Genomic DNA, 11934 nt, shown 5'->3' on the forward strand with positions numbered 1-11934 from the left:
ATCCATAAGTGTACAAATGTGTTGTTATTGATGTGTTCCCATTTGAATATTGTTCACAATAAGAAGCAAAATAAATAAGATATGTTTACAGGATCATTTTGTTATACGAAAAACTAAGTGATGCGTTTTCCATGGCGCTCAGTATATTTTTAAGATCAGAATTTAACCCAGCGACACCGAAAACCATATAAATGACATATCCAATAGGAAACAATTTATCTTTAAATTCAGGGACATCGAAAACTTATAGCTAAAAGTCATCTTACGAAATAGCTATCATGAAAATACATTTTTTGAGGGGGTTTCTTTTGGTTAAATTCGTTATTTCAGCACATTGAAGAATTTAAAAAAAGAGTTATTCTCCCACCACTTAAACACACTGAACCTTATTGAAGACGCCATATTGAATTATGTTAATTACGTCATTTCGCCATGGCCGAATTTGAGTATGGTGTTGTCTGATATATGTATATTTGAACCAAACTTTATTGGTTTCTTTTGCAATTCGTTTTGGGGTAAAACGCTATCCCTCCCACCCTACGCATACGCGACGTCATAGGTTGCACGCGATGGTGCCGCGTCAGCTAAGTCACATGACACAAACCGACAAACCTGACTTCTTTTAATACATTTTTCATTGTGTGGGGTATGTCCTCGCGAATACAATGTTTTGAGAAGGATTTGAAGACAAATTTAGTTTGATTATGCTTTTAGTCCAAATATATCATCAGATCACCCAGTTTGTACCGTGGAAGGTATCTTTAATGTGTCTTAAAGTGTTATTTTCTAATATAAAAGTAACAATTATCATCGTGATAAATATAATACATGTAGATAGGTTTTTATTGACGCTAGGAATATTTTTGCTAACTTCATTTCGAATCCGGATGCTGGAATATGGGTGAGAGATACCGCTCGGTTGTTAAGGTCATATTTTTATACTAACTATCTACATGTACATTATCTTGATAATTTAATAATTCATTTAGAACTATGTCAATTTGGCTTTGAAATATCCAAAGAAAGGGGGGCACCTGCCTAGTCTATTTGATCATTATACATGTATGTACAAGGTTATACTTCATATTTTCATTTCATTGTTATATTTTCATTGTATCATCCCGATGGTACATGTATATATCTCATTATATTGTCATTTCTTTATATCATGTTATTCCAATATATTATTTCATGTAAAATATATTTTTGTTTACATGTATATTGATGTATGCGTATGTTTTTTTTATAATGTTCTTAATGGACGTAATATGCAGATAAAAAAAAGTTGAAAGTGTAGGCTAATATATGCAAAGTGGTTCTGTATTTACGGAGCCAACGAGTATATCCTGCTGTACATTTTGTAAATGTATGATTGTCAAAGACTCTGATGGAACTTGTAAAAATTCCTTTAAAAATCCCTTTTGAATGCTGTCAACGAATTTTTTTTATTGTTATACCATTGTAATTAATTTTGAAGTGTTATTTTCTTTTACATTTTATAGCTTTTTTCGTGTTGTCACTTAAAAATTGGGTATTGGGTATTGGGTAGTGAAAAATTAATAAAAGTTTAATTAGTGTTATTTTTTTGTTTACATTTTAGAGCTTTTTTCGTGTTGTCACTTAAAAATTGGGTATTGAGTTTTCGTGAAAAATTAATAAAAGTTTAATAAATACATTTTTCACTTTAGTTCACACAGCCAGCTTCATTCTGACCTTTATTTCATAGATATTGAAAGAAAACTATAGCAGGTAGGATAAAATTGAAATAACGTCGGCGGCCATATTTGATGACGTCATATGGGAATAGCCTACCACGTGGTGAGTGTCCACCCAAGTCCAAAATACTGACTAAGCTACCTACTAAACATTTCTTCAAAGAAATTATCCCTACTCAAACTTTCCTATAGAACCATAGTCAGATCCAGGATTAATAGTATTAATACCTGTAAAATGATAAACCAATTAATTTAGCTTTGAACTTTCTGGATTTGCCCCACTCTCTGGAATTGCGTTCCTGGTGTTATAAGCTTTCCAAAAATATATAGTTTGTTTAGTAGGAATAATCCTGTCCTATCCTAAGTATCATATGTGTAATTTTATGTCAACTTCACAATTGTTAGTATAAATAGAGCATTTAATTGACAATTATTACAATTTTCATCTGGCCCTAAATCGATTTATTGCAAACATTTTGCTTGGAACACTCTGGATTTGTGTTCCTGGTATTATAAGCTTGTTTTGTATAGTTTGTTTAGTAGGGAGGACCCACACTGATCAGCAGTGAATATTCGCTAGGCTGCTGCAATCACTGATAAGGATGACATCGATGCGACTTAATGAACCACATATATTAACTTTTTTTCCTCCGACAAACTTAATTCTAAAACATTTTCTTTTATGTATTAGAAGCATAAATAAAGACGCTTGTAGATAAAAAAAATATTTCCTATTTAGTGTAAATGGGTATTAAAATGAGTAAAAGACACCATTCTGCCCGAACCAGTAACGCCTTGAGTCATTATTGACGTCAAGTGTTGAAGGTAGTCATCTTTTACAGAGATATTAGAAGACTTTCGTTCGTAATCCACTGTGAAACAGATTGGGGAGGACCTTGTAGCGGAATTTAGTTTCTAAGCAAGCTAGAAATTTTGGCTGCAGACCTACTAGACTATACGACAAGAGTTACCGTACATATAGTCTTCAATGTAAAAACAGAACACATTACCATTTCTGAACGAACAGGAGAACTTAAATTATCATAAATAATTCTCAATGCGGCTAAAAATGGTGCAAAGGCATAGGAGATGAAATTAAAATGCCTCACTATTTTAGTGGAATGTCTTGTGATCTGTGAGATCCAGTATAATCAATTCCATATGCCCCATTGTATTGTTTATGGGGTGGGGGTGGAGGGTCGGGTAAGCCAGATATATTCTCTAAAGAATGTGTCATTGTTAGGATTTTCATTAACAGCATTTTCAGCATTCCTTTTTGAGATTTTATTCAAGTTCGGTGACTCTGCAAACCTTATAAGGGAGATATTATAAGCTATATCAAACAGAAAATTGACGATTTTCTAAAAAAAAATCATTCATTTTTACGAAAATTCTGGCAACCATTTTGAATTTTCACCGTCTTGGATTTTTCAAACTCTTTGATTAGGTTAATTGTAAGTTCAGCAACACTGAGAACCGTTTCAATTGGATAGTACATGTCATATCAAACAATGAAATTGGCCATTTTAGGAAATTTGGTCGTCATTTCGAATTTCCGCCATCTCATATTAAGATTATTTTTTATGACCAATGTTTCTGATATCTTGTAAATCACTTTAGTTGACCAAATAGATAATTTGACTTATATGGGTCTGAACAAGATTTGTTAGTAAACTTACGAACAAACATGAAAAAAAAATCGAAAATGTTGCTTTTTTTTTTAGATTAATCTTTTATTTTAAAACTGATAGTATTGATTAAACAACATATATCGTATACCATTAACAGATAATATCATATACCAGCAGATGTAGAATTATATTATGAATATTTTGAGCCATACTACATATCCATACGTTGGTTCATTTCATTATACGTGTTGGTGTAGATCAGTAAGACATTAAACTTCCAGTATTATTTAGTTTTGGCCATATCTGTTTTAGTGAGAATACTAAATATTTATAGATGCTTTGTTTCAGTTTAAATATTTGTTAGAACTTTAGCCTTAAATCCCATCTGAAAACAGGTTTACAGATATTATAGTAGAAATCATTTTTTGGGCTGTGTGTGTGGGGGGGGGGGAGGCTTATATAGGCCGTTGTCTGTTGTTTAATCCTCTTTAGTTTATGGAATTGATTGTTTAAACTAAATACTGTTATCAATAATTATTGATATTTTCCATAAAGTGGTTTTACCGTTACTGAATATAGCCATTTGATACCGTAGTAGAAATGTTGCATCAATTAATATATTCCAGACGAAAAAATTTGTTATTAAACCGACCCAATAAAAAATGGAAACCAGTATTACTAAACCAACGTACAGATGTTGCTTTTTTTTTTAGATTAATCGTTTATTTTAAAACTGATAGTATTGATTAAACAACATATATCGTATACCATTAACAGATAATATCATATACCAGCAGATGTAGAATTATATTATGAATATTTTGAGCCATACTACATATCCATACGTTGGTTCATTTCATTATACGTTTGGTGTAGATCAGTAAGACATTAAACTTCCAGTATTATTTAGTTTTGGCCATATCTGTTTTAGTGAGAATACTAAATATTTATAGATGCTTTGTTTCAGTTTAAATATTTGTTAGAACTTTAGCCTTAAATCCTATCTGAAAACAGGTTTACAGATATTATAGTAGAAATCATTTTTTGGGCTGTGTGTGTGTGGGGGGGGGGGAGGCTTATATAGGCCGTTGTCTGTTGTTAAATCCTCTTTAGTTTATGGAATTGATTGTTTAAACTAAATACTGTTATCAATAATTATTGATATTTTCCATAAAGTGGTTTTACCGTTACTGAATATAGCCATTTGATACCGTAGTAGAAATGTTGCATCAATTAATATATTCCAGACGAAAAAAATTGTCATTAAACCGACCCAATAAAAAATGGAAACCAGTATTACTAAACCAACGTACGGAGGCGTGGGAACTTTAAATTCTAGGTAGGGACCACCTGTAAAATCCCAGCCGCCCGGGTTCACGCACCACTGCCAATATAACATACGACGTTTACAAACTTTCGTAAATCAACTCCTGAATCAACATTTAGCGGGTTTTTTTTTTAAAAAATACATTGAAGGACAACTATGAAAATGTATGCACTTTCTAATGTTTAGCATATCATCGATTAAAAAAGGAAAGATCAGAAAAAACGACGCGTTTGATATTCAATCAAACTGATTCCTAAAAATGCAACGCTGGCTCGCTAGCCTGGAGGTCTCGGGCTTACTCCCGGCGTTGGCCGAGAAAGTTCATCGTGATTTTCCGGCGTGGTTTCTTCTTGTCAGAGGTGCAGGGCGGGGGTCCTGAGAAGGACAGCTGTCTAGTCGTTCGGATGGAACCAAAAATATAGGTGCCGCGTGCATGTGCACGTAAAAGATCCCTTGGCTGTTGGAATTCGATATAAGAGTAGGCAAAATTTCCCTCCTAGCACACTGAATGACGTATGCCCCTCTTCATTAGCTCAGTCGGGGAAGAACAGTAGGACGTAAATAGTAATGAAATTTTTAATGTTTGTGATTTGGGATGAATGTGCATGAAATCCTCCAATAAAGGAGAAATGATATCACGTGTTTCAGAAATAGGAACTATACGCCATGCTTTTTGCACTACACCCAATATGTTTCATTTTGATTTTGAGAAGAATGATTTTAATTTTTGACATTTTGCGGCTAGCCTATCATTTCTGACCTTGACTTTTGTAAATGATTTATTATTGTTTTGCTTTTTTCAGCAATGGTTCGATTGATAAAAACATGGAAACGTTTTGCTATGATTTTGATTCTATATATTCTGGTGCAATACATGCGCTTACTAAATTGGCCCTTACAAGATATTAAGAATGGCTTAGTAACAGAAGAAAGCTTTCGGTTTATGGCGAAAGCAAATCCTAAAACTAAAGTGGGAACAGTAACAACTTCAACTTCAACAACAAAAAGAACAAAAGCAAAATCAATGACAACAACACCAATTATAAATATTGTGCGAATTTCGGGCATAATTCATAAATATTTCAAAGTTGGCGTTTTTAGTTCAGAAAAATTAAGCTTAAATTATTTATCACCTAACTACTACAGTTCACAATATCAAAATTTACTCAAAGAAAAACAAATAGAATTCAGATATAAGGACTTCAGATTAGTTGAACCCCATTTCTCAACTGAAGAGGATCGGTTGCTTTTTCTAAATAACAGTATTTATGTTAAAGATCTCGAAGTCATTCCGGCAGTGCGATTACGCGGAATAGTTGCGGTTCAGGAAAATGCAATAGCGTATGATAGACTCGATTGTGGCTGGAAAAATAATTTAACAGACTACGAGTATACAAACAATTCTGGAGAAAATAATGTGAATAATTACTTCAATGGAACTTTGTGCCCACTTCTCATTCCAGACAGTTTTGCCTTTCAGCATTTCATCGACGGTGTTCTACCCAAATTAATGCAGGTTTATGATTATGTTGTCAATAGTAACGTGTATTTTCTCATCTATAAACCACGTGACAGTTTAATTTATGATTTTTATGACAAGTTGGGTATTTCACGTGATAGGTTACTATTTTATGACAAGAAACCAATGAAAGTAAAAAGAATGATTAATACGTGTATAGCCCCGCCCATACATCCTACACTGTGGTTATCTGGTAGAGAAGCATTAGGGCTTTCGGCCGATAGGCTGGTACCTATGAATCAAACGTTAGTTGTATTTATTAGACGTATTAACACACATAATGGTGGTAGAAAGATATTGAACAGTGATCAAGTTGAGAAAGTTTTGAACCATCGATACGGAAATAATGGTGTGCGAATATTTTCAGGGGGGGTGAATTTTAAGGAGACCGTGTCCTTGTTTCAAAGGGCACGAATCATCATTGGTGTACATGGTGGAGCTTTGTATAATATAATATTTGCTCCTCAGCAAACTAGTGTAATTGAAATCATGCCAACATTAGACAATGGTCAAATCCAACCGGGAAGGTTAGCACATGAGATAATCTGGTTTCAAGCCCAATTTCTTGGACAATCATACTGGAGGTTGCCGATCCAACCTGAACTAAATAAAGTAGGGTATAATGTTAATGTAGATATAGGTCGGCTAGAAGTGCTATTAAATAAAGTAGATACAGCTTACAGAGCATAGATACAAACTTGGCAGGCTTCGTCTTTCCAGAACGTAATTCCATTTTGCATTGAGTGGAATACATGGGAAATGTTTAATGAATATCTTCGGGAGTTTCGTCCCCGGGCCATTATACGGCCTTCATAACTTTGTTAATTTCAAATTTAATTACGGTGGTTGACATAGAACAATATTTGGCTACCTCGACTAGGCTGTTTTAACGCTTTTATATTTGTACACATTAGCTTCGTTCTATTATTAAGTTTGTTGAAAAAAATTGTTATTTTATTTGTATTAAGTGTCTCATAGTTCAAAGAGCAAGTAATTTGGCTATGGACATGCTTTTTAATTGATTTAGAGAGCCGACATGACAGCGGGAGGTGATTCAAAATCAATCCGTTGGGTTCCTCTGTAATTGCTGACAATATTACAGACACACTTATACGTTCGGGTAAAACTCCCAGTCCTAAAACTGCCAAGTGGATAAAAAAAAATCTCTATGGAATTCAAGTAAATGGTATAAAACAATTACATCCAAATCATGTGTAATAAAAGATGGTATTTACATTACTACGCATTAAAGGAGCCAATTAATCGCTATTTTTGGGCACCAAGAAATGGACACACATGGGTCTGAACGCTATACATAATGTAATATGAGTGTATATAAACTGATTTACATTCTATCGTTTCTGTTTTACTGTAATTTCTAATCAGTTATATTCGGCGAAGTCCGAATTGAATGGCAGTCTTTGACGTATCGTTATTCCAGTCTACACCAGTAGTATGCTTCTACTTTAGCCTCGATCATCAAGTCGCTTCATACAAATCGCACTCTAAAGCATTCTGGGACGCGATTCATGTGCCAATTTCAAAATTTTCATTTTGACTTAAATATTGGATATCAGAAGCCCAACTTTTTATGGTAAGATAACAACATCAATGTTGATTTAAATTGACCAATAAGTCGTGTTTGCAATGTCGAAGACTGTGGATGATATTGAGTTAAAGACTTGGCTCCTTTAATGGTATACATATCTCAGTCAAGGGTGTTTTAAAAAATATTGAATTTGGTATTCGTTTTGTTATTGAAGCAAAGGCGAAACAATGTTATGACTTACATACAGTCTGGATGATTAGTTCATGTTTGTTCCCTCATTGGCTGCATATTTTGCACAAACACAAAACATAATGTTTTAAACAAAGGGTCCTTATAAAAAAAATTACAGACACTAAAAAGAGAGCATGAGGATCAAAGAAACTAACAAAGTGTACATCTTTATTGCAAGTAACTCATTTTTTCAACTTACTTTTAAATCCACAGGGTACCATGTAAATATGTAAATGTTTCGTCTAGTTCGTTTGCTCAAGCGGGAGTAGCGCCACCCGAAAGCAGAACTTATGAGACCACATTTTTCTAAATGCGTTATTATACAACTACATTTTCATGTGGTCGTAGTATGCTGTCGCTCCTGTCCGCCCGACGTGTGTCCGTTCACATGTTTCTGGACACTCTACAGGTAAAAATATTTATCGGGTTATGACGAAACTTGAAACATAGGTTTATATGCCAAAGATCTCCGATTCCTTTACATATTGGAATGTATCGGACCGCATCTTCATGGATTATGGTCCTTGGTTATAGCTTGTGTACCCTCAGAGATCACAATTCGATTTTGATAAAACATAAAATGTATGTTTATAACCCAACGATCTTGGTTCCTTTCGATAACTAAACGTAACTTTCTGGATTATGGCCTTGGTTGTATGAAAATTCGCATTTTTAGCTTGTGTACCCTCGTCACAATTTTTATTTAATTTTAAAACCGTTCACATATATCACCGTTACACCATAATGACGGTTAAAAGTGGACCAAACTGTCCGACAAAATGACCACTCCCCTGTACGCAAATAGTGTAAAAGTATTATAATACCAAGTTAGTGGACCCGTTAGAGGTCACAATTTTTATCCAATTCTGATGAAGCTTACAATGTATATTTATCCCATTGTCTAGCACAGGGGTCAGGGGAAAACGTTGATTCCATCGGCAGGGAGAGGCAGTAGATTATTTTCATGTATTTATTGTCTATATTTGTTTGGAATGTTTTTCTGAAGCAGTGCATATTCGTATTTTGATTGTGCCTTAACCATGCAGGAAATTATAATCATTTTTGTAATTTACATATTGTGTGAATGTATATAGGGTTGATCAATAGGAGATAACTTGATTACTTGCTATAAATTAACTACCTTTGTAATTGCGTATGTGGCTGTTTTGTTTTAGATGAGTATGATATGAGTATGCCACTTGTTTGGAGCTTGGTGTAAATATGTAGGAATTTGTTTACCGTGGAATTGATCTGGACTGATTATCCAATACGTCATATCTATTTACATAAAAGACAGATTCGTAGAAGATATTTGTCAACAGATTGGATATTTGTATGTTTGGAAGGCATTATGTTTTGGTTGTATTTTTATATGAGATTACTTGATACGTGTTTGTATCTGATGATATTTTTTTTTTATTAAAGTGAATTATTGTAGAAATGGTTATTTTCATACATTGTTAGATACGTTGGCAAAACGTCCCTGAACGTCCCATTCATTCCGAATTACCTGAATTGCTGCTGGCTAATCCCCTACTGGACGAATATGTAATGTTCACAATCGAACATCCTTTCGATATTAGCGCACATCTATGGATGACCATTAGGGTCACTCAATGAAAAAAAAAATATTCTGATTACCATATAATTACAAGATAACTATCTTGTAATTACAAGATACGGGGAGGCTGATGAGTAATTTATATCAAGGTCGCCACACACCGATTTATCGAATAGCTAGGCCAACTCCGTACTTTATGTTACAGAATCGGCACATTCATGTCATGCTACCATAATGTCATTCGTTATTGTCATTTTCATCCCACCAATTAACTTCATACTCTCATTTATATCATGATTCATTAATTTCATGCTCTCCTTGTTTTGCTTTCGTTTGTTTTGACTTTACACATTTTCTATTGTCTGCAGAAATTGTTTGTTCAGTTGTTTTTAGTTCTGCAAAAAATTAAAAACTGTGCAAAGTTTTGAGAAAATTGCCTTTGAAATTTGCGCTCTGTTGTTATCTCTGTGGCCATCAAAACAAATATTAACATTTATTTGTGATTTAATATTTCATACATATACATCAGTACAATAACTACCATTACATCATTACCTAACCAGTTTGTTACTTGTGATAACTTTTAGTTTGATACGAGTCAAATTTCATGATAGTCTCATTCGCCATTTTGTGCGAAAACAACAAATTGGTACGGTTCACATTCGCCCAAATTGGCCACTTTGTGAGATCAAAAAACAGTTGTTTTATTTTGTTTTATCATGAACAGTTTAGGGCATTCTAATCATATTCGTCATAATTATATTCGTCGATTCGGGAGAATATTTTATTCAAAGTTCCTCATTTTTCCATGGTGTATAAAATCGGGCCCAATCCTAATTGAAAAGAGAATATCAAGGCATCACAATAACTTACAAGTTAAAATCTCAACTTTTAGTCAAAATGACAACAGATTGGCCATGATGGACATAAATCAAAACAATCGGTTATTTGTTATTTAATAAAACCCCACTGATTTATATTTAGGAAAATTTTGATCACATTTTTGACTGGTTTTGATTTTCTTTGTTTTAACTTTACACAGTTATTAATATATAAGTTTGGTTGTTTTGGTTTTGCCCCGTTTCGTCTATATCCCTTTTAAACAAGCCGTTGCCATCTTAACGTTTCGCTGAACCTCTTTGATGCGCCTTTATTTAATCCGATTGAATCCAAGTCTGGAAATTATATATCGTTGCTATCTTGATTTTGATTTCTTTAATTTTTTGGTGGGGTGGGGAGGTGGGTGGCCGAATGGTTAGCATGTGCGCGATATATCATAAGGTATGTCATTGAGTCAACTGGCGTGGTTTCGATTCCCCAGTTGTACGTGATAACGAGTAGGGTCGCCTGTCCAACCTTGTGGGTTTTCTCCGGGTCCTCCGGTTTCCTCCTACTGCTAATGACCCCTACGCGCAAGCGAATTATTGAAATAAAATTGAACCATATGTTAGTCCCGAAATGACCTAGCTAAATCGATCCCGTCGAAAAAATCTGGAAAAAATATTATTGTACATGTAAAAAATTAGAAACTGTTCAAAGTTTGTGGTCTGTAGCTTAAAAATTGACTGAAATACGGGCATTTGAGTTTCATGAGTTACCGATAAGTTTTCGAAACAAAATATGTATCAATAATTTACTCGAGTTTCAGATATCTTGTTTTTACTATTCCGGTAAAGATATCCACATTTGGTAGCGTTAGAGAAGTTTGTGCGTAGATTACGAATCTAATCAGATGTGAGGGATAGGGTTCGCATGCTACTTGGCCATGAAAACCGAAAACAATTTGGTGTAATTGTATATTTTGTGGAGTTTGTAGTGCTCCAAGAGCTACTAAGTAATATATATAGACCCATATTTTGGCCTATCCAGAGATTGCCGGTAGTATATAAGAAACATGAAAACGCACCAGTCTTCACTAGATTCCCATAAAATTGGCCTCGAATATGGTTTTAGACACAATTTTTTGAAAATTGCCTCGTATTTTCGAGCCGAAAGAACCCGGTAGATGAGCACCTAAAAATTTGAAACTTAGAGGAATTATAGTTTTTACTGATGTCTCTAAAATGTTAAAACCATCTCTGTCCCATGCCATCTTAATATTTTTTCGACTTTTTCAAAATGTGTGGTTTGGGTCATTTCATGTCAATTGTCACCCAATAAGCTAAACCGTACCCACTTCGATTTTGCTGAAATTTGGTTTATATGTTTATTATGGCTGAAAAAGCTGATATTCCTAACAGTTCCTGAGATACGATCCACCCAATTTGGGGGATTTCGGCCCAAAATGGGCGTGGCCGCCATTAAACAAATGACTAACCCAGTAACCGATAAGTCAAAATTGCTGGAATAAGTATTTCTGGAATGGAAATTCCACAAGGATTCTAAATTTCCAGTTATATTT

General features: G+C 34.1%; 1 protein-coding gene across 2 annotated transcripts in view; it reads left to right on the forward strand.

The window, feature by feature from the left end:
* LOC126815686 (uncharacterized) overlaps positions 1-7547 on the forward strand; it is a 43074-nt gene extending 35527 nt beyond the window's left edge. For both annotated transcript variants that reach the window (XM_056099933.1, XM_050541555.2), the window contains exon 2: positions 5477-7547. In XM_056099933.1, coding sequence (XP_055955908.1) covers positions 5479-6882 — 1404 coding nt within the window. In that variant the 5' untranslated portion in view covers positions 5477-5478 and the 3' untranslated portion in view covers positions 6883-7547. The remainder of the gene's footprint in view (positions 1-5476) is intronic.
* Positions 7548-11934: the final 4387 nt, after the last annotated feature.

The sequence above is a fragment of the Patella vulgata genome, chromosome 3, assembly GCF_932274485.2.
Source record: "Patella vulgata chromosome 3, xgPatVulg1.2, whole genome shotgun sequence".
Taxonomy (NCBI): domain Eukaryota; kingdom Metazoa; phylum Mollusca; class Gastropoda; family Patellidae; genus Patella; species Patella vulgata.